General features: G+C 45.2%; 1 protein-coding gene across 3 annotated transcripts in view; it reads left to right on the top strand.

Annotated features, from left to right (window-relative positions):
• The first annotated feature begins 334 nt into the window (after positions 1–334).
• The window catches only part of KCNQ3 (potassium voltage-gated channel subfamily Q member 3), a 183,614-nt gene continuing 160,173 nt past the window's right edge, over positions 335–23,775 (top strand). For 2 of the 3 annotated variants that reach the window (XM_038126012.1, XM_038126010.1), the window contains exon 1: positions 1,530–2,226. In XM_038126012.1, the coding sequence (XP_037981940.1) occupies positions 1,895–2,226 (332 nt within the window). In that variant the 5' untranslated portion in view covers positions 1,530–1,894. Of the gene's footprint in view, positions 370–1,529; positions 2,227–23,775 lie in introns of those variants that run through there. The other variant, XM_038126014.1, reaches the window with a different exon arrangement.

The raw sequence follows: 23,775 nt of genomic DNA, 5'->3' as shown, positions 1-23,775 counted from the left end.
GCTCAATTTGCACCCTCAGAGGGTGAAATATGGGAGGGAAAACAGCCTTTCTTCCACCCAGCTCTGCAATGACGGAGTTGTGGTTTTGAGTGACCTGGGATTGTCTGGTCCAAAGTACTGTGGCCTGTGCTGGGTCCAGAAACCACCTCCAGCAGCTCCCTTTGGATCTGTTGTCCTTCCTGGTGTGTGAAACAGGGGAAGGACTGCTCAGATCATAAATCCCTCAGGAATGGAACAGGAGCAGATAGGTGGCAAATCTGCTTCTGAGTCTGGAAGGGCTCTTGGGTGTTCTGGCATCTCTTCAGGAGATACCAGGAAAACTCCCCCATCTGGAGGAGGAGAACCTCCCATGAAAACCACCAGCAACCTGTAAGGCTTTGCATTTTATTTTATTTTATTTTATTTTATTTTATTTTATTTTATTTTATTTTATTTTCATTTCATTTCATTTCATTTCATTTTCCATTTCACTGTCTATTTTATTTTATAATTTATTTAATTTTATTGCATTTTATTTTAGACCCCTTCTATCCTCCCAAGGGGTAGCTATGCGAACGCCCAGCCCTGAAGGCAGGTTTTTACACGACAGCATCGCTCAGAGGGGATGTTTCTAGTGCGCTGTGGAAGAAATCCGAGGGCACTAAAGGTGTAAGGCACACAAAAGCTTGTCTCTTCCCTTGTTCCTTACAGCCAAGAAACGGAAAGGAAAAGGGTCCACGGCTGTTGACCACATCCCGTCAGGTTTTAGGTCCGCAGATGGACCAGGGTGCGGTCCACACGGCAAAGCGGAGAGAGGGGAGCTTTGGGTCGCACGGGTGGGGCGGACCCTCGGTCTGCAGCTGGGCTGGGACCGGCGCCGCTCCCGCAGGAGCCACCCGGGAGGGCGCAGGAGCAGCATCTCCCGGGAGAGACCCGCGCAGAAAGGCGCTGCCCGCGGGGCTGGGGCTGCCCGGCCGCGCTGCCCCAAACCCGGTGCGCGGGCGGAGGCTCCGGCTGGGCTCGGAGCGATCCGCAGCGGCCGCCAGCGCCTCCAGCCGCCCACTCGCCGCCTCTCCCGGCATCCTTCATCCCCATCCTCCGCTCCTTCCTGCTTCGGCGGTGGAAGCAGCCCCCCGCCGGGGGCCGGGAATGCCCTCCCCTCCTCTCCCTCCCTCCAGCCGCAGCGGGGGAGGGGGCTGTGATGCTGCAGGGGGATCCCCGGGAGCCGAGCGGGGTCTCCCATTCCGCCGGCTGCCGGGATCTCCCCGCTCGGCGCCGGCGGCCCCGGCGGCGGCTGCTGGGGGGTGGCACCCGGGGGGTGGGGGGACAAGGGGGCGGCAGTGCCGCGGCGGGGGCCGGTGCCGGTGTCCCCCACACCGTGGATGACTCGACAGCCGGGGCTGGGGGGGCTTGGGGCGGGCGCCCGGCTATTTGCTGGCTGCATACAATGGGCCACTCCCTAACGTGAGGTCTGGGGGGAGGCAGGGGCTGGGAGGAGGAGGAGGAGGAGGAAGAGGAGGCGGGGTGGGGGGGGGTGGGGGGGATAGAAGGGGCTCGGGCATCGGGCTGGTAAATAAACTCCGCGATGATTCCCCTCCCTCTCGCCGGCCCAGGTGCGCGCCGCGCTCCTGCCCGCCCGCTGCCCGCCGGCGGGGGTGACCTGACGGGGATGTGACCGCCTCCCCCTGCCCACCGCTTCTTACCCCCTCCCTCCAGAGATATCTATATCTATATATATATACATATATATATGTATATATATATACACACACATACATTCACAGATGAATATATATATATAAATATATAGAGAAGTCATTTTGGGGGGAGGGACGGGGAGCTCGGATCATGGCCCTGGGGCTCCCGGGGCTGCCGCCGCCGATCTGCAGCTCGCCTCCGGGGCCCGCCGGCGACCATGGGGCTGAAGGCGCGGCGCGGCGCGGCGGGCGGTAGCGCGGCCGGCGGGGCGGCGGCGGCGGCGGGGCGGCGAGCGGCGGCCGGCGGCGACCCCGAGCAGGGCTCGCTGGCCCTGGGCACCGGCGGCGACCGCGACGGGACGCTGCTGCTGGAGGGCGGCGGGAAGGAGGAGGGCGGCAAGCGGAGCCCGCCGGGACTGGGGCTGCTGGCGAAGACCCCCCTGAGCCGCCCGGTGAAGCGGAACCACGCCAGGTACCGCCGCATCCAAACTTTGATCTACGACGCCCTGGAACGACCCCGCGGCTGGGCGCTGCTCTATCACGCCTTCGTGTGAGTACGCGGAGCGCGGAGCGGGGCTCCCGGGGGCGCGCCCGGGGCCCCCGTTTTGCTTTATCATTCTCGGTGTCGGGCGCTCCGGGGGCTCGCTCGGGCGCCGGCTGTGCGTGGAGCAAGGGTCTCATACGGGGTGTGCTACTGAGCGGCTTTATTTCTCTTATGTCGTCGGGTTTTCCGAAAGGAGCGGCTGCTTTTAACTCTGTGTTTCTGTCTTGCCCGTACCTCCACGTTGCCTTGGAGTGGCATTCCCGAGCCTGTGTGTCTGAGGCACTGGAGGAGGGATGCCAGAAAAACCAAGCTCTGGGCGGTTTTAAGGCTCAAAGTGCTTCAGGGGAGCGCGGCCAGTTCAGCTCAGCCTGGAGCGTGAGGTTCGGCTCGCTGTTGCAGACCGCGAGTGAACCGATTCCTTCCGTAGCTAAAAGCGTCAAATGAAAACCATCGGGTTTCGGTCCGATAGGCATCACCCCGCAGTGCATGAAACCCGAGCACTGCAGCGCTGTCAACCAGAAAGTTACACTGACCACAAGTGAACCGAGAGGAAATAAACTCGTTTTATGGCCCATAGGTGACGAGTCAAGAGAATGACAACTGGTTTGCATTCCTAAAAATTCTGTTGCCTTAAGTTGTCATAAAAATATCAAAAAGATCATTCTGTCAACATCACAGAATGGAGTTGGCAGAGTTGTACTAAAATAAATGTGTGTTTCAGTGTAGTGAATGTGTTTGAAAACCCAGGGGTTTATCAGTGATCATGGTGGTACTGTTTTTCTTCGGCACTATGAGGTGTGCAGAGCTCTATGTGACTGAGGATTTAAGCAGTGATTTTTGAAATTTGATTATTTGCCAAAGACAAACAAAAGCTCTCTAGGCTGCATGGCTTGTGAGCCTGGATCTCAGGAAATACTGATCATTGGCATGGTCCTTGCACCTGCAAATAAACAACTTGAATGTAGGGCTGTGATTTAACAACTGGAATGTAGGGCTGTGATTTTACCTTCAGGCACATTTTTATTGATGTTCGAAGGGTTTTAGCCCTGAGCAAGAATTAAAAGGCAACCGTCCCTACTAGAGTGCTGCTTGTGTACCACTCATTCATTGCTGCTCCCCTCTTTTCAGTGTTTATTCATCAAGTATATCTTGGGACTCAGGTCCTGTTTTCCAGCTTAAGATCTAAAACTGGAAACTGGATGCTGTGACACTTTTATGGTTCTTTCACTTCTTTATGCCATAGGAAAACTCGGGCTAGCAAGCAGGGAGTGACAGCACTGGAAATGTGTTTTGCTGGGAAGGCTCTTTGGTCTGGAGTTTGCTGTTAAGTTGTGTTCAGTATTGCATAATCCTGCTGGGGAGAGCGACAGCTGGACAGAGGGGCACCCCTTTCATCCTGCCTTGGCCAGCCCACACACATCAGTGAGGCTTTAGCACACAGCAGAGCATTCCAAGCAGCTTGTACTCCTCTGAGACAGCTGGGTCAAATCTGTGTCCAGGCTCATGTCTGGGTATAAGCAGTAGGACAGTGGATGTGTCTGGAGAGGCTCAGGTGAGCTGAGAGATTCAGACAATTGGCAATAATACAATTGAATATTGAATTCATTGAAGTGAATTGAACTGAATAAAATAACTGACAATTATTTGCAGTGGTATAAGAATTTCCAAGTTACAGCATTAATTTTAGATAACTCTCTAGATGTGTGGTTGACCTTAAGTTACTTATGCAATATGGATCACAGAATGGGAAAGAAAATCATGACGTTTGTAAGGTTTGATCCTTCTTAGGAGTGGACCTGACACTGTGTGGTCAACTTGTCTTTGATGACTACCCAGTCCTGCAAAACTGAAATGTCAGTCTGACTCACAAAAGTCAGTAACAGTCTTGTGAAAACCATCAGTGCCAAATTCAATAGTAATGAAAATGAAACAAAACAAAACACTTCTAGAAGTCCTTATTCTTAAAGGAAATAAAAGGCACGAGTCTGTCAGCCCAGCATAGACACTCCATCCCTCCCCAGGACACCCAGAGGATGTTGCTGTCCAAGCTGGCCCCACTGAGTTTCTCTTCAGTCTCAGCTCCCTCTGAACTCAGTTGAAACTGGGGTCTTACCTCACTGTAGGATCCAACCCTACAAAAGGAATCTGCTGAGTGTGATGTAAGAGTGTGCTGAGATCTGCCTGACAGGCTTCAGAGCTTGTTGCTACTGGAGAAGGAAGACCTGCTTGAGAGCAGGAGCTGTGGGGAAGCAGCATCTAAGTTGATACCCAAAGTCTTTATTCCTGCCTTCAAATGAATTGTCTTTTAACCTTTTTTCCTTCTTTAAAGGAGTCTTTCTCATTTGGAGGTGCTGCTGTGACACTGTAGTTCCATTCCAGCAGTCTCCCAGTGCTTCTTTTCACACTAGGACAGTTTACACTTTTCCTTGGGAAGGTGAGAGATTGCCAGTCTTCCCATAAAATCTACACATCTGATCCTGTTTTAATTTTCAAGGAAAATCCCATTTATGTTTCCTTAATGGCATATTATGATTTGTCTCATCTTCTGAGTATCTTTGCAGTAAGTGCCATGCACTCAAAATTAACCAGTCAGATTGTTGCTGTCAAATACAAATAACTATAGAATAAACAGCTGAGGGCCAAAAGGGATTTGAGGATGGCTGGATGTGATGAATTCCTTATAGATCCAAGCATTCAGAGGTGTTTAACAAAGAGATGATGCAAAGCACTCCAATATTGTGTGTATCCCAGGCTTTGGGAGGCTGATGCAAGAAGGTTGCAACTTCTCCGTACGTGCTGAAGGTGTTGTGTGAGGGGCAAGAGGGGGCTTTGACAAGGCCTTGGTGAAAACTTTGGATGCCACAACTTTGGAAAGAGTGGCACAGATGGGAATCTCGTTGAATCATACAGAGATGCACATATGGCTGCAGAGGGGTCAGGATCCTGTGTGGCTCCCACCGCTGTAATGTGCAGGTAACCGAGGCTCCCGCGCTGCCTCTCGCAAACGCTGGCTTTGGGTGGCATTGGGTGCTCTGAAGTGATTCAGTCTGAGGAAGTCATTCAAGGAGAGCTCATAAATGGGATCAGGCCCTGCCAAGCCCTAGGGACAGAGGTGCAGTTGAGACAGGGAGTAATTCCTGATGGCAGTTTTAGCATTCAGCTTTCACTGGCAGTAATTAAGAGAAAGTGTTCTGAGATACTTTCCTTGTGATTCTTCCTTCTTTTTTGTTCTGCTCAAGTGAATTTATCCAAACCTATCCTTGGGGATTTGGTCCCTAAAGAAGCCAGCTCTGTTTCCTTCACCATCTGAAAACATTTGCTTTCTAGTAGCTCTACTAGACAAAAGATTTATCTGTCACTCATGATGTTCCCCTTTGCCAGGTCACCAGGGTTCATTGTGTTCTTGGAAATATGGCAATATCTTAGGGTCCTATTTGGTAAGAAAAAAATGTTTTTCCCCATGAAAAATTTCATGTTTGTAAAGCTAAACTCTAGCTGAACATTTTCAGTATAAAATAAAATAATCTGAGATTTTGAGATATTTTTGAGATATTTCATTTGGAAATCTCTCTTGGGGGTTGCAGGTCAGGCTACAGCCTATCCCTGTTCTTTTCTGAGGTCATGTCACTGTAGGTACATCTGATGTTCCCGTGATGTTCTGTATTTCCCTTTGTGTTAGGCAGTGCAATATATTGTAGGAAACCCCTGCAGCTGTGCCTCATGGGATGTGTGCTGTGGCCAGGGAGACAGACTCAAGACCTGTCCGCCTCCACAAACCATCCAAATGCTTTATTTATGTACAGAAGCATTAATGAGTAGAATGAAAAATTGAAACAAGTAAGATTTTTATTTTTCCAGTGTTGTTTTTAGCGTTAAGCACATAATATTTGGTGGATAAAGGACAGAGTACAGAAAGATAACATAATACAGGTTGTTTGGAATTGCAATTTGTGGAAAATTTTTTATGCTGACTTAAAGAGAGGATGAAGGAGAGGTAACTAGGAGATATTCTCATTTTCATATAATCTTCTGAGACAACTACAGCTTTTACTTTCATGGAAAAAAAGACTAGGTAAAGGTTTGGGATTAGATATTCCTTTTTGGGGAAGTGTGCAGTAACTCCTGCACTCTGCTGCTGTAGATCACCACGATATACCTGCTGATGCAAGGGAGAAGCCATGGGGAACATTAGAGAGCCCTTCTCTCTTTGCCATGCCATCTTCTCTCTGTACTGCTTAATACCTGGAATAAGAAGAGGAGGCAGAGTCATGGGATCTATCAAATCAGCAGCATTTCTGGGAAGCACCGGCAAGCACCTCTGGCATGACTGATTGTAGGTGGGTTGTTTGCAGGAAAGAGTGTCATGGGATTTGGGGAACAGGGTGAAGGTCTGGAGGCTTTCCCTTATTTTCCTCTTTGCCCTTCAGGAGATGCTCCATAAGATGTGCTTACCCTCCAGACTCTGTGATCCATCTGGAAGGAGATGGGAGAAGGTCTGGGGTAAAAAGAGGGACAACTGTGAATCCTTTCTTGGCTTTTTTGGCATGGACTTTTATCTGAGTGAGTCCCTAGAGCAGCAGAGCCAGCCTGGTCCATTAGCGAGTGCCCTGTGCTTATGTGTGTGCCAATATGGGTTCTGTGTTAATTATTTATGCTAATTCATCATAATGCATGGATAAATATTCTGCAGTATACTTTGTAAAAACTAATGAAGTCTTAGTCATTGGAGACCTTACCACACACCTCTGCTCTTGCAGCTCCCCTGAGGCTTGAGGGGCTGCCCTGGGATCGCGAGTGCCTTGGGGGGATGTGGCTGTAGCTCAGCTGCTGGCATCAGCTGGCATGACAGAAGAAAGCTGGGATTTGCTGGGGGAATTACAAGGGGTAGCACAGCCTGGGGAAACCGGTGCCTGGGTAGTGAGTGGCTAGTGATCCCCAGCTGCAGCTCTGGAATCCCTTCAGCAGCTCACAGGTGCCCAATGCTTGTTTAAGCATCCAAACTTCCTTTGAAATTATGGACCAGGCCCTTTGGTGGGAATAAGTGTTCACCTGTGGCCTCAAATCTTTGTGCTTGGGCATAAGTGCTCAGAGCAAGACCCACTCCACAGTGGGCACCCCCAGGTTGGATTGGTTTGCCCTGTATTCAGTGTTGCCATGACTCTGCTGCCACTTGCCAAGTTTCTGTGCTGCCATGGCTCGTGGGAGCTGCAGGCACAGGGCTGCATGGTGCACAGGGTGTGCCTCAGTGTCCCCCAGGCCCCTGCAGGTCCCTGAGCACCCTGCTGCAAGTTCAGTCCCCAGCTCAGACCAGCCTCATCTGGATGGGCAGTGGAATCCTTGGCGCCCGGCGTGTTGGGGGGAAGCAGTGCTGTCAGTGCTAGCAAACACTCAGAAATTGGTCTTTCAGTGCTGCCAGCTCAGCTGAGGAATAGCCCCTCAAATAGAAGTCACAGTCCCTGGTGTTAGGTCTATAAAACTGAACAGTCCCAAATTTAATCAGTTTGATATTGCAAAGCCACCACAGCAGCCAGCAAATCACGTTTTTCTTCTCTTTTGAGAGACTTGGTGTGAGGAGCAGCAGCATCTCAGTGCCAGCCCAGCAATTCTGGAGACACTGTCAGTGGGAAAGCCCAGGACTAGATTATCTCAGTATCTCCAGCCTGGACCGTGGTCAGAGGTATCACTCTTCATAAAAGCCATCCCAGCCTCTTCACATGCCTCTGTTTGTTCCTTGTTGCAAACAATGGATCGTGGTAGGGCACAGCAGGGTCTGTGCACTTCTGGGACAGCTGCTGGGTGCAGAGGACACCTGAGCTTCACTTCTTGTTTTAATCTGAAAGAGAGATTAGGGAAATGGTACAACAATGAGCAGAGAGAGGCTTTCTATGCTTGTTTTGCTCATTTTGCTGTAAAATGTAGGAACATTCCAAACAAACTTAATGGAAATTAATAGTAACTAAAGACTACCTTCAGACTAGTCCATCTTAACAGCTGGATTAAAAAAATAATACATACATATAATGCCAGTCATATATCACTGGGTGCTTTTGTGTGCAGGTGAACATGAAGGTGCTCCAGCCATTCCTACTGCTCTCAAAGGTCACCTCAGAATCCACCCAATCAGCTCATTTCTTTTTTTTTTTGGATAGTCCTCATTGTCAAATATCACTTGATTGAATCATTTTTACTTATAGCTTACCCAACATGCAAACCTGCAGGTATGTAGAACATAATTCTGTATCCCTTGACTGTCAAAAAGTCCTTGTGGCATTGAGATGCATGTGGAAGGTCAGACAATGGCCTATTCAAGGACAGTGCATATTCAAGGACAAGGTCTGAACTTGAGGAATTTGATTTAATAGCTGGAAGAAACTTTCTGATCAAAATTGATCAAGGGAGCATTAAGATAATTTTTATGTTGTTTACTAACATAAATGACTGGTGACCTTAGACACAGCCAGGTGGCTGGTTATTACCATGATGAGCCTTGCATGGTATAAATAAATGATAATGTTTATTCTTGTGTTTAATGACTTTATATTCCTTTTTTGTATTTAAGAATGCCATACTCTCTTGTGCATGAAACTTTACCGAAAGAATGGAGCCATGCATCTGCTATTGCTTCTGGCAGATACTGTATTAAATGGGATAACTTAAATATTAATAGCTTTGCAGGGAATAAGCTCCACAAGAGCTGTTAAGTGTATGCTGTCTTCTGTCTTAGGATGGTAGCTGGGAAACTTAGCATTTTCTGTAGAGAGAGGGACATGCCCTGGGATATTTAGGTTTTGGTAACCTACTTGGAAAAAGGCACTTTTGGAGAACTTCCAGTCTGGAAATCTGTAAATTGCCTTCCCCAGTCTTAAGTGAGCAAATTGCATAAATGTGTGTTTAACTTGGAGCAAATGAAAGGTCCCTCTAAAGTCAAGAGGAACCTATCCAAGCTGGCACTGAGGTAATCCAAAGCAGAAGAGTGTGACTGGGATTTGGTGGAAAGCAGCATGAGGTACCATCATCTTCCTCTGTACAACCAGCTCATTGTTCTATTCAGGCCTGGTGGGATCCTCCTAAGCTCAAGTTCTTCACAGGATCCACCACCCATCTTCAGCCTTCCATAGCTTTATAAGCACCTCTGGTTATAGTCACCAGGATACCACCTTGTCCTCCTTACTGGTGCAAACCATGCAGAAGTGAAGGTGCAGTATCTCTAAATATTACACCAATATTACACCAATCTCTCTGCTAAATCTCTGGAGAGAGTTGTGTCCCTGACGTGAGACACAACTGGTGTCTCTTGAGATGGCTTCTGCTCTCACTCCCATCCACCTTGTGATTAATCTTGCCAAGGTCTTTCCTGCTTTAATTTTTCTCAGTTGCTGGTGCATGGTGGTAGAGCTGCAGACATCCATTGTATGGCAGTGACAGAGGAGGAGTCCTCATTCCTTTGACTTCCCACACTTTATTTCATTTCTTGGGTCCCTGGATCTCACTTGTCCCCGTGTTTTCAGAGCTGTGGCTGAGAGCTGCATGGATGTGCTTTGCACTCCGTTGGCAACCCGTGTTTGTTTGTGATTGTCATGTTGACTCTCCAGTGGTGCTTTTTTTAATCTCAGGTGCTTTTATATTTACTTTATTCTTTCCTCACCAGTGTTTTGATCACTTTCTAGATTAGTACCTCACAATTTTTCTAACATTCAATTTAGTTCTTTTTCTAGATCATTAAAGAAACAGTAAGGCCAGAACTAACAAACACAGTTGAGCATTTTATTAAATAATAACTTCCCTGCTTCCTGGTTAATACAATGTAATTTTTAGGGTTTTATTTATAGGTCTGGATCCAGTTTTTAATGTTATATAGTTTCTCCCAGTCATCTGAATTAATACTAAACCAAAGATTTTATGAGATATTGTACCTGTGTTGAAACTGCAAATATGTCCTCATTTCTTTTTGTTCAAACCTGAGTTTCAGGCTGTGTTTATCTCTTTATTTGTGTGATGTGCTTTTAATTGTTATCTCTCCGTCTCAGATTTTGCATGCTTTTGACATGGTGTATATATTAAACAACAAAATAATTAATTGTTCCTGGTGCCATCCACCACTGGAGTAGAGATAAAGCAATGCTGAAAGCTTAAATATCCCAAACCATCCAGGTCCTAACTCTTTTATGTTTTATAGGAGCCATTAGAGTTAGGCTATACCTAACTTTAGGTCAATGACAGAGATGTTAATCGTAAACCAGAAGACTCTTTACAGGACATTCCCCACTGACTGTAAATTCAGAGTGTAAAATTTTCTGCTTTCAGTGGGGATGGAGGAGAAGCAAGTGCAGGTGTTGAGGGACTGATAGTGAAATCCCCAAAGCTCCTGGTGGGGAGCTGCCCACCAGTTCTCAGCAGTGCAGCATCAGCTCTGCTTATCTTTGCTCCCCTCATGCCTCTCCATGCGGGCTCAGAGTGTTTATGAGGAGGGATTACACTCTGAGGAGGGAATGTCAAGAGCAGCTGATTGAAATTGCAGGGGAATTAGTTTAGGAAGGTAATTACACAAACTGGAATTTGCTCTTCTACCTTTGCTAACACTGTGAGATGTGCTGGGAGAATCTCAATGCACACAGCTGAGGCTCCCTGATCACACCCCAGACCTCTTCTGTGCCCCGGCACCAGATGCAGCCCAGGACCAGCCCTGTCTGCAGCTATGGCAGGAGCTGTGCTCATGCCCAGAGCAGGCATTAGCCAGGTCTTGGCTAATTGTCAGAGCTGTGCCAGGGGTGTTCCCAAGCAGTGACACACTCTGGCTGATAGCAGGACACTGCTGGGTGGTGGTTTTGTTCTGAGGTGACTGAGCACAGCACAGATGCTGCCACAGACCTGGCACCACTCCCAGGAGGAGTCTGAGGGATCTCCCTGCTCTGGAGGCAAGTGAGGTCAGTGATGTGGGCACTGGTCATGCCAGCTGGTCTCAGGGACAGAGAGCTGGGATGAGCATCTTTGGGTTAACAGAACAGACATAATTCTTATATGTGAGATCTTACCACTTTGAGGTTACCCTCCTGGGTCCATGCAAAAAGCCACTTTTGGGACAGAATCGTAGAATAATTTAAGTTGGAAGAGACCTTTAAAGGTCTAGTCCAACCATGCTGCTGTGGGCAGGTACACCTTCAGCTTCAGCAGGTTGCTCAAAGCCCCATCCAACCTGGCCTTGAATGTTTCTGGGGATGGGGCATCCACCATCTCCCTGGGCAACCTGTGCCAGTGTTTTATCACCCTCATTGTAAAAAAAATTCTTCCTTATATTTAGTCTAAGTTGATGCTCTTAGTTTCAAACCATTACCCCCGTTTCACTTAGACAAAGGCCCAGGAAATCCTACCCCACTGAAATAATACAGGTTCCACCCTAGGTGTGTGTTCAATAGCATATTTTACATTCTACATCTTTTCTCCTTCCTGTTCATGGGACTTTGCCATGGCTTTTGCCTCTTCTGTTTCAATGCTGAGTGTGCTGATCAAACTCCCATGGAGGTTTCAACACTTCACCCCCACATCTTGGCATATCAACAAAAAAAATACATTTTTGTGATAGAAATCCAGGAGGAAGAGCCCACTGATCATTCATTAAAAAACTTCTTGTGTGAAATGTGAAGATATTCCTAGTTGTGTGGATGCTGATATTTGGCTATTTCTCCTGATTGTGTCTCACTCATTACTGTAGATGTTGCTCCATTACCTTGTCAGGTCCTGGGTGCAGAGATGGGATCTGGCAGAGGCTGGCTCATGACAGTTCCTGCTCTCAGAATATGGTGCTATCACATAGTACAGTGTCAAATACACTGCTCTCCTCAGTGTTAAATTACTTCCACAAACTGCTTTTCCTTGCTCTTCCTCAGGGCTTGAGTGTCAGTCTTTCCACAATGGGATCCATCCATCTAGCACATTATCTGAGGTAGTTGTCTGGAATTCTTTTATAGCTGCTGAAGAAAAACAGGAAATGGAAATTTTTGGAGTGCAATTACTCTCATTCTGAAGACAGTTTTAAAATGGGTGGGATTAATCACATCTTGCATTGCCTTAAACTCTTCCCTGACTACAAAGGAGACCTCATGGAACTAATTTAAATTAGATATTTGCACTGAAAGCACCTGAGGAATGGGAAACTTTCTGCCTGACCTGTGGGGCAAGAATCAAAGCCACATTAGGACACCTAAATGTGGATATGTTCATGTACAGTCCTGTGTATGCAGTAGGTATTTAGCTTCTCTTTATCGTCAGTGGATATTTGGTCAATACAATCAATAGATTTTAGGGTGGAATTCATCCAATCAGATGTGAGGGTCTGCTTTTCATGGAGACAAATCACAGCTTCAGCTCCACTGAACAACTCTCCCTTGTCTATAGCAGGAGCTGAGCTTTGGTAAATGTCTGCAGTAAAAGCCACATTCAGACAAGTGAGTTGTACCTCTAAAGGCAAGAGGAATGTGATTCTTATTAATTACATAGCTTTTTATTATCTCAATTCTAATTATATCTATACTATTATCAATTCTAATTCTCTTTCCTCAAGAGCTTTATATATGTTGCTACTTAGTATACCAGGCCATGACAAGCCTACAGTCATCCCTGACATTATGCCAAAGAAAATAACATTTCAGTAGTTTTAAGGTCTTTCTCTAGTTGGGATTCTTAAGTTTAACTTTCCACCTTCCTTTTGTTCTGTGTTTTGCCTTGGGCTTTATCTCCCTGAGCTCTCACATAAATTTGCTTTTGATTTCTGATGGTAATTGCAGTTGATCTTGAGGTCCCATTCAAACCCGTACCTGTTGTATTGGGCTTCAAATCTAAGGCTGTGATTGATTGTATTTTCCCTTTGTCTCTTGTATTTACCTGGACACAGGAGCTACTGTGCTGGGAGTTTGCCAGCAGCAGTCCTCCTCCTTCCTATTCCTGAATTTCAGTCCATTTGCATCGGTCCTCTTGACTACATCACCCAAAATTACCTCCCAAAATCAAAGAACAGGCATCACTGTTTTCTAGGGGTCTTTTAGGGATCGGAAAACATTTTGAGGGTGGCTTGAACATTGTTCTTTTAAAGCCTGTAACAAGTGTAGAAGATCAATTTGAATGGCCTGGTGTGAATGAGGGTGATCATGAGGGTCATTTGTGGGCCCAGACAGTTTTTTAAGTGCCACAGTTTTCTGTACAAAATTGGAGACTTTGCAGATATGTAAGCACCACTCAGTATTTTCAAGGGCATGCTCACTTCCATACACCAGCTGAAGCAGGACACCAGAATAATTGAACCTAATGTTGAAAATCATTGGAAAACTGTATGAAATCTGGATGCATGCAAATGCCTTGACATAAAGAAGTGTATTTGGGTGGTGGTGTATTCCTTGAACATCTGCTAGTTTGTGTTTTGCTTGTTTTTGCAGAAATACTGAGCCAGCAACTGCTTTTAGTCATGTCAGTTCAAATGTAGAGTAAATCTATTACAGTCAGAGGAACAATTGGATTTGGCTGCTGCACCACAAGCTTGTTCTGGACCCAATACAAAATCTTTTTATCTTTATGGATATTCTGCTAGTACCAGAGGCCAGGATCAAGGTCTTGCACACAACACACTTGTTCTCCCAGTAGTGTAAGACATCTTGAGGAGTGAGGTAGATAGGAGAGATGGAGGTCCCCTGGCAGAATACCAAGTGAGCACCAGGCTATCCCAGAACTGCCAATATTCACACCATGGTGCTCACAACCTGTTTCCTTCGTGCTGGGAGCTGCTTTATTCAAACAGGGAGGCTTTCCTTCCCTCCTTGCTCCTCAAAGATGAGAGAGAATTTTTTCCTCCCTCATAAATCCAGTTAATTGGGTGACAAATCCAGTGCAGATAGGCTGGGGAAGTTGTGCAAGAGAAGGGCTGTCTTTCTTTATGTTTCTTCATGTAGGTTGTGTCTGATATTGGGGCTGTAGAAGGGAGCTGGTGACTGCAACCATAAAACCATTTAAAATTGAATGTTTTAGAGGTCTCCTGTCCAACCCACAGAGCAAGGTTAACTTCAAACTCAAATCAAGTTGCTTGGGGCTCTATCCAGTTGAGTTTTGTGCATCTCCAAGATTTGAACTCCATTATATTGCAGGGAACAATAAATTTGGTTCCTCTTGTCAAAATACATTGTTTAATGTGTTTCACATAATGTGCCGACTTCTGGGCCCAGAGTCATGGAGAGTTTTTTTCCTCCTCACTCCATTTAATCCTCAGTGTGCTTGGACAGAAGTGAGGTGTAACATCTAGAAAAGATGCTGGGCAGGTCAGCCCACTGCAGAGCAAACAATGGTCATATTTAGCTACAAAGGAAGTTGTGTGATAAGTTGTGTGTCTCTAGGCTAACCCAAAGCAGTATTGTCTGTGTTTGGAGTACTGACTCTGGGAAATGCTAGGTATAGTTTTCATTTACTAGTAGAGTTCATTGAAGATAGGAAGTCTTTCCCAATGACTCTTTTTTTTTTTTTTTTAACAGGTGTTGTAATTTGTTATTTTCGCTATTTTTTCATAATTCAGAAGAATCATTCAGCCTCAACTCTACAACTCCTTCTCACTTTCCCATGTCTTTCTCCCTGTCCCTCACTCAATCCTGTCTTCCCTCTTGTCCTTCGTGGCATTCATTCATCACCTCACTACTGAAGAACAGCACCAGTCACTGGATCCTCCAGCTCTGCCTTTCCTACATTACATGACTGGGACAGCAGAGTTGACTTAAAATCCCTTGACCTAAGTGCTGACAGCGGGGTGATGGAGCTGACATCTCAAGTTGTCTCTTACTCATACATAGCTGTATTTACTTTTTTTTTATCTTTTCTATCCCTCTTTTTTAACTTTTTGCATTTTGACATTGGGTTCACCTATGTCAGGATTAAAACTGTGCCTCTATTCCCCCAGAGTCAGGACTCATCAAGAATTCCTTTATCCTTATGGAGCAAGGTAGGTTACAGCAAGAATTATCTCTGAATCACCTTGTGATGGGAATATGGCATCCAGGGGTAAGGTCCTTCCAGTGGGCCACCTATGACTTTGGGCAAAGCTTTTTGAGTCCCTACACAAACTCATTCTTGTAGGAGAAGCTCACAGAGCTGTTGGGATTCAGGCCCACACACCTGTGAGTCACAGTTCCTGATCACTCTTTGCCCAGAGGTGGTGATGGTGTTGGGAAAAAGTGATTTATTGATGACCTGTGGAGGTAACAGCTTCCTTGTGGTGACTCAGCTGTTCTCTCAAGAAAGAGGGAATAAGAAGTGGAGGTGGACACCCATTTATCTTCCCAGAAGGGATACAAATGGATCCAATGTCTGTCCCAGGTCTCAGTGGTAGGAGGAAGTTTAGGAGCTCAGCATAATCCATGATTTGCATGTTACTTCATGCACAGCTGATATTACAGCTGCAGCTCTTGCTCCCAGAGTCAGGATGATAACACCATGTCCTGGTTTGCAGCTCCATTTGCTGCTGCTGTTGATAACCAAGAAATTAAAGATGGGAGCTCTTGGTGTGACAATAAATGGACAGCAACTTTCTGTAGCAATTGAGCACATAGCCAGGGCTGAATGCCTGAGTCACCACATTCCCCAGCAAATGGGATGAGAGAGAACATTGCTCCCAGAGACCAAAGAAGGATATAATCACCTCCAAAGCAACATTTTTTTGGACACCATTGGGAAAATATACTGTTATAGAATAATACATTATAGTTTTCTGGAAACAGTAACTCTAAAGAAAACATCATTAGGAGGAGTGAAGAAAAGAGATTTTGAGCAGATGGAAATCTGTCTTCATTGGCAATGCTTGTTTTCACTTACTCTACCATGAGTTAATTTCCCAGCAAGTTGAAGTAGATAATGTGTTTATTAGTATTAATCTGAAACTTCCATCAGTGTTTGTTCCAGGCTATGAAGACAGAGTTTCTGTTTTACTAGAGGGCTTTTTAATTGCATAAATGATGATATAGCATTATTGGAAGGTGATGCAAGATAAATTCAGGCTATACATAAGGCCTAATAGCAGATCAGATATCTGCTGAAAGAATTAGCACAAGAAATTATCAATTTTCCACTTGTCATTTTTAAGCCAAACTTGGAGAATTTTCTAGAAGACAGCTGCAGACTGTATCTTAGCTGCAAAATATGGGCTAAAACAATGGTTTTGTATATTCTTGGCTGGTGATTAAGCAGGACTGCAAGGAATAGCCAGGAATATGATGGGTTTGGGGGTTGTTGTTTTCATATTTTTGTTTTAGGTTTCTTTTTTTTTTAAATTTAGCAACAGATAAGCAAATGAGCAAAGAATTAACTCAGGAAAAGGAGATTTACTTCTATCTTAATAGTATTGTTAACATTATAATGTAACATAACAGAAGTAGTAGCAGTTAAAGTAATTGTGCTGGGATGCTTAAGATGAAATGTAGATGTCTTCCCCGTAAATGTCTAAATGTGTCATTTCAATCTCCTCAGATGCTGATATAAACCATGGCTACAGGAGCTTTGCTGATCTTCAGCTCATCCTGAAGTAAAGGAGACAGTGATTTACCACACCCTGATTACCAGTGATTGAGCCAAATAAATAGGTATCCTTTAACTGTAAGAGGAGCTTCAACACATGGCTTAGATGTAGAAATCTGCATTACAAACACTGAGGTGAATCTCATCCTAATCACGTATTTGAAGGCCTTGTGGGGATAATACCTTTGTGAAGTACTCTGGACCCGAGGATAAAACAAGCCAACCTTTTTGGCCTTGAGATGACTTTGCCAAATGCTAAAATCCCATGCAGTCTAAAGTCTGAAACACCCTTCTCAAAGCATGTAAATGCATGAACCAAGATCACCAACTTTCTGCAGCGCTGAATTCTGATTCAGTCTTGTACCTAAATCTTCTTGTGATGCCCTTTAGGCTCACCTTATGGTGATGTCTGCTGATGTCCCCCTGGCTCCATGTGCATTCAGAAGGTAAATCTCATTTAACAGGTTTGCAGGACTGGGCTCAGAAAGTGTTGCTGGTCTTTCTGGTCAGTGTCGTCCCTACATTGATGGCCAAATAATGATTGCCAGAATGTGATGCTTTGGTTTCATTTTTTTTTCTTTTTGGAAAGGGTTCTAAGTCAATGTAATTGTTTTCAGAACACAAACACCTAGCTGTATCTCTTCAGTTATTTTAAAAAGCAATAGCAAAAAGATGATTTCTTCAGCTGTCAGCTCTCTTGAAGAGTGGGATGTAAGTTTTAGGTGCCTGTGCAGTCTCTTTGCCACTGATCCTCTAAGGAGAACAGATGGACCTGTCTGATGTCTGCCTTGTCCAGAGGGAAAAAATACTGATTTTCAGCCCACTTGGTTAAAAAAAAAAAAAAAGGCAGAGGAAAAAATAGGCAATAAAGCCCATGTTTTTTAGAGTGAGGTAAGACAGAAGACAGCAATAGCTCAGGGAAAAATCCAGCAGCTTTGAAAGCAGTTCCAGTGGTGGCGACAAAACAGCAGCTCAGCTGCAGAAGGAGGCAAGGGGAACAAACTTGCAAAAATGAGAGGAAAGAGGAATAACCTCATTGTGACATGTAGGAGAGAAGGAGGAGGGGAAATAAGTCTACTCTTGTAGGTCAACCTGTTAGAAGCACTTAATGAATGAAAGTGCTGCTTGCACAGAGAAAATGACTGAATTGCCCACCTGGTGCTCTGGGGGATGTTTCAGGCAAGTTTATATTTTTGTCTAATCTCAGAGTGTCTACAGTGTGAAACCTGATGTTGCTCTTGGTCTGCAGGGAGACTGTGTGCTCTGGGTGTGCTGAGAGCAAGACCAAGACCTGGTCAGCAGTGAGGAGTCTTGCCCAGCTAGTGGAGGAAACCAGCTGTTTGCTGCTTGAACTATTCCTGCCATGCAGAGTCAGGGGGCCTTGATTTCAGGGTGGATCCATTGTCTCTGCAGTGTCATGGTTGTCATCTGCTCTTGGCAGCACAGGGCTGCGAGCTCTGTCCTGACACCCAAAGAGTAGGAGATTGAAGCTTTGTTTGCTATTCCAGTGCAGAGCTGAGCCCTCAGAGCTGATCCTAGGAGAGTGTGCTTTGTGGCAATGTGGGCTGTCCTGGAACAGTGAACCTCCCTCTCCTCGCTACGTGCTCATGGGTCTGCTCCAAGCCTGAAGAAAGTGTGAAGAATAAAGAGAGACACCAAAGAAGCTGCATCTTCTAGGCATGTTAAAAGTAAGATAAAAGAGGAATAGCTTAGAATCAGCCATGAAGGTTGGAAAAGACCTTCAAGGTCATCATTCATTGACTGAATACCACCATGCCCACTAAACCATATCGTGAGGTGCTACATCTATGTATTTTTGAACATTTTCAGGATGGTGGCCCCTCTCTTTCATTCTCAAAACTAAACTTCATTCGCAAACCTGAGATTTCACAGGACTGGGAGAAGCGCATAATGAGGTGATGATTTCAGCTGTTCTCTGTTGTCATGGCTGACAACACTTCTCTTCAATAAGTTTCAGTTTCTTTACTTCTGTATTTCATAAAATGCCCTACCCTGCAACATGACTATCAAGGTGCAAGATCTTTTGTAATTCTCTGTTATTGCTTTTATATAATTTACATCATGTTCCCTGCAGATTGGTGATGTTTGCTGGTTTTTTAATTTTTTTTTTTTTTTATTTTAAGATGAGGCAGAGGAAAGTCACTGGCCTCTCTATGGGTCAGCAAATCTACCATAAAATTAGGGTTTTAGTCTGAGATTAATCTTCCAATCATGGCACCCTTTTTAAGCTTCCAAATAATTTTTAGTTGCAATAAGGATATTATTAGCAGTGTGCAGTCATGTGATAAATCAAAATGAAAAGGAGGTGAATATGATGGCAAAGGTTATGTCTGACACAACTGTGAATGTGTGTTTGAAATAGTGTAGTACCACACAGTCACTGCAGCCCCTTTTCCTGTTTGGATGCAGCAAGTTCTTTTTTTACTAACTCAGAAATTATTTGTTATGTATTTATATATATTATAGAAGCACCTTCAGGGACAATCAGAGATGAAAGCCCTTTGGGCTGTGCATCCTTGTACTCCCAGAGTATCCCAGGCATCTTCCAGCACCTCTAGATCCCACCACAGTCCTGCCATAAAATCTCCATCCTTCTCCTGATGAGGTGTGGACACACCTGCCCTCCTCAGAGAGATGCTGTTCACCCTGCCCAGCCATCCCTTGGGCTCTGCACTGCCCAGACAGAGCAAAGAGGATCCTTGTCCCAAGCTGGGGCCAAATTTGTACATAACAAGACACAGAAAATGACTGTGATTACCAGCTGGGGCAAGTATAATTTAACAAGAAAGCAGTTATGCTTACTGTAATAATTAGTAGTCTCAGTGCTTCAGTATTATTACTAATGTTTTTTATGCATGGCACAGAGAAAAACATCCTGCAGAGGAAGACTGGAAGGAGCATGGTGCTGGATTTTCTGGTTCCCACAGACTGCTCCTTCCTTACTCAAGGGACAGAGTGTGAAAAGGACAGCATAAAAAAATTGGGCCAGTGAATAGGAGAAGATGGTATCTCTGGTGGAAAAGAGAGTGGTGTCACTCCAGAAGCAGCAATGGTTCAATATTAATAAATATTCTTTGAGAACTGGGGATTAAGCCCTTCATGGTTGTTTTGGGAAGACATTGGGAGTTAAAGGTCAGGGATCACTTGAGAGACTGTCCCCTCTAACTGGCCTTTAAATGATGTTCAACACACATCTGCAAGGGTGGCATCCTCACTGGCAGTGTCTTCACTTACACCACAGATTAAATGACTTTCTTAAGGCACCTCTGCTTTGTCATTGTTCCTGAGCGTGGGGCTCAGTGAGAGTGCAAGTTGTGGACACACAAACTGTTGTTAATCCTGCTATTTTCACTCCCAGGGTGAGAAGACAAACCAACTAAAGGTTGTCATGTTTCAGGGCTAATTCAGCTTCTTTGATATCAATTCAGCTCACCATGGATGAAGGAGCTACTGACTTTGGGTCTTGGGAACTGTTCTGCTCATAGTGCTGAAGAGACAGGAGTAAAAATTTGATGACATTAATTCAAGAACGTGTGTTGTTCTATGGCTGGTATGTCACACATGGTCAGTGTACCAGCTGCACTCACATGCAGCTAGCGGCTCAGACACAGCTTGTGATGGGGTGGGATATTTTGATTAATATTCCTCTTTGCTGGGGGTGGTTGGGTTTGTGTTTCTGGAGGTCCCATCCATTTTATTCTCAAACTGTGTTTTTCAGCCACATCTCACTCAGATTCATATGCAAGCTCCTGGTAGATTAGGTAGATTTATTTGATTCACTTAACCTGAAATCTGTTGTTCCATCTCATTTTCCTTGGCCTACTGACATGGGGAGACTGGAGGGTTTAAAAATGCAGCCAGTGTGCATCCTCTGCTCCCACCTGCGGTCTGTCTCATCTCTGCCCTTCCTGCAGTGACCCATCTCTGATGGAAATACAAAGGATTTAGGGAGGTAATCAAAAACAGAGAATCATATAACACTGAGGTTTTCTTCCTTTTCTGGGCCACCCTGAGCTATTGAGCTGTAGCCTTTCATGGCAGTTGCTGCTGCATTTTGGAGATATAGGGCCTAAATCTGATGCACAAACCTCAAGGTGGGTTGTGATCCTTCAGCTGGCAAGTGCTTATGCATGTTGTTTTTATTGTTGATTTATGCAGACAGGCTGAGGTTGGCTTTGTTTCTGGCAACTCTGGAAAGCAAAGCCTGTTTTCGTGTCTCTGGATCCTGTATGTGGTGCTGCTGCAAGCAGGGAATGGGGGCAGAATTGGCACAGCTGGATGCTCCTGGCCCATCCAGCTCTCCCAGTCTGCATTGTCTCAACAAGTGAGTTTTGCTGCACAATATCTGGTTCAACTGGGGAGGAAAGCAGCTGTGAGGAGAGAAGGGCTGGAAAGGGAAATGAGGTTTTGTCATTCTATGCTCAAAACTTGTTACAGTGAGATGACAGTGGTAACTGCAGCTTGGAGGGTCAGTGGCTGAACTTTGCTATTTTTTCTGTTATTAGGGAAGGCAGAGCAAGCAAGGAAAATGGAAGGCCTGTTCATGGGAATTAGGACTTAAAATATTTGTGTGGCAGCAGCAGCAAGAACCTAGTTATGGTCTGTGATCTCGCTGCAAATGCAGATAAAAAACTGGTCTTTGCTCAAAGACCTTACAATTTTAGTGCAATAGAGGTATTTACAGATGGATCCAGAAGAAGAGGGGTGAAACAAGAAGCATTAGCAGTACTCAGAGTTTGCCCTAAGTATAAACTGTTAATAATGTTGTATATACTACAGGAACTGCTTATTTGAAAAAAAAGCTATTAGAAAAGTCAGCAAGGCAGCTTCATGCATATCTTTGCCTCTTCCAGCTTATGCCAGAGCAACTAATAGATTTGGGGTGAGTGCAATAAAGATCTGACACACGAACAATAAGGGCTGGCACAGATCTGGCACAGTGAGGAGCTGCTATTCCCAGCAGGAGGCAAGGGAAGGCACAGCAGGAACCATGACCCAGGGCTAAGTTGCTCCATCAAGGGGGTCTTGTAGTGCTTGGGATGTGCTCTGGCTCCAGGGCTGAAGCCCAACCCTCAGTGGTAAAGCTTTCCTAAGGACAATGTGCTGTGATTTAAAAAAACATTATAGGTGCTCCTAGTGGAACTCCTCTGCTCCACGTCAGCTCCTCAGCCTTAGCTGGAAATACCAGGAGGTAGATCCTGGATGAAACTTGGGGGATCCAAAGGGCTTCCTTCAATAGCAAACACATGGGCACTTTCTGCTGGAAGGTGTTTGTGGTGTCTCAGGAAAATAACAAACTATGAGCCCCATTAGCTCTCTCAATTCAGCTGCAGAAGGATTTTCCAGAAGGATCCTTTTCTCATCTGTAAATACATTGGAGGATATCCCTGACGACGGCAAAGAAAAATGAGTGAGCAGCACTGAATAGAGTGCTGGAGGCTCTCACAGAAACAGTGTGACTTCAATGTAGCATAAGCTGAGCTGAAACTTGGCTGAATGTTCTGGTGAAGAGGAAGAGAACTAAAAGATAAACTGGCTGAAGAGGGGCCTGTAGTACATAAGTGCCAAAAATATGTTTCTGGCAAAGCTGTAAGACATCATGCCTGTCTTTATCGTTCAGTTTTGTGTCCTTTGGCTCTGCAGCCTGAATACTGCAGGGAAGAGCAGAGGTGGGAAATCAGAATTATAAGTGTGCAACTAATTTTAGAAATGCCGCTATGGCACATCACTGCTCACTGATTTATTTAAATCTCTGGCTAGAAAATTGCTGGTTGTGGAGGAATGAGCTTATTCTGGAGACAACAATTGGAAAACATTAAAAATGAGACGGACAAAATGTCTTTCGGATTTCCGTCATTTCTTATAGTAGTCAGCTATTAAAAACCCAAACAGTTTCCTTCAAAAAACCCCAAAAGATTTCCAAGGTACAGACAGCTTTTATGCTACAATTCTGAGTTGGAGAACTGAAGAGGTACCAGAAGAAGCTGCTCAGCATCGACATACAACATTAACTTGGAAGTGTGACCATGTCATATGTCACCATTGATTTCACAAATGACTCTATTGATGTTGAACAACGTGGCCAGAAAATACACGTATTATAAACAAGAAAAGTCTCTGGTTTTTTCTCCATTTTGGTATTTTAAGACAATGTCATTAAAGCATCCATTAACTTTTCTAAATCTAAACATGCTGTTTAGGATTATAGTAGAATGCTGATATCTTTCAAAGGACAGTAACTATCAAACTTACCTCCTGGTGTGTAATGCACTTGTACAGGTACTGGCACTGATAGCAACAGGGGCACTCCTGTGAACTCACAGACCTGCAAGGCACAGGCTCAGCCCCTTACAGCTCAAATGGAGAAGTGTTTCCAAGCTGTAGCTGTTCCTATTTCTGCATTCCCGTCACCTCCCAGGCACCTCTCTGGCTGTGCAGGGGACAGAGATGCGGTGGCTGAGCCCGAGCAGGGACCTGGTCCCCCTCAGAGGTGCCGCATCCTTGGAGTCTGTCACTGAGGCTCTGTTCCTGCAGACCTGGGCCTACAATAAACCAGGGAAGAGCTTCCTCTGCTGTGTGACAGGACAGTGAATTTAATGGAATTGTTGCCATGGCAGGAAGAACTGAATGGGTGGTTACAGCAGTGGTTAGGGTTTGCTACCTCTTTCCACTTCAGGTAATCCTAGTCTCCAGTGCAAAGAATATTCTACCCAGAATTTTTATTTTCTGCTTTAGGTTGCCAGTGCTTTTTCAAATAGAGCATTTTCTATAAATGGATTTTTTTTTCCTGGATACAATCACTTTTTGGACAAGAGGGGTTTTGTTTGGGAGGGAGCTATCCTTGTCATTTTAGGCAGCACAAATCCTTTGATATATGAGCTCCTAAATTCATTGTAAGGTACTATATTGTTAGCAAAAGAGATTGATATTCCAAATTTTCTGGACTACCTGGGGAACAGTAGTGAATAAAAAATGTAGTTCCAGAGAAGGAGAGGA

Source organism: Motacilla alba, chromosome 2 (assembly GCF_015832195.1).
Source record: "Motacilla alba alba isolate MOTALB_02 chromosome 2, Motacilla_alba_V1.0_pri, whole genome shotgun sequence".
Classification (NCBI taxonomy): Eukaryota; Metazoa; Chordata; class Aves; order Passeriformes; family Motacillidae; genus Motacilla; species Motacilla alba.
This window is presented reverse-complemented; position numbering and strand designations above follow the sequence as displayed.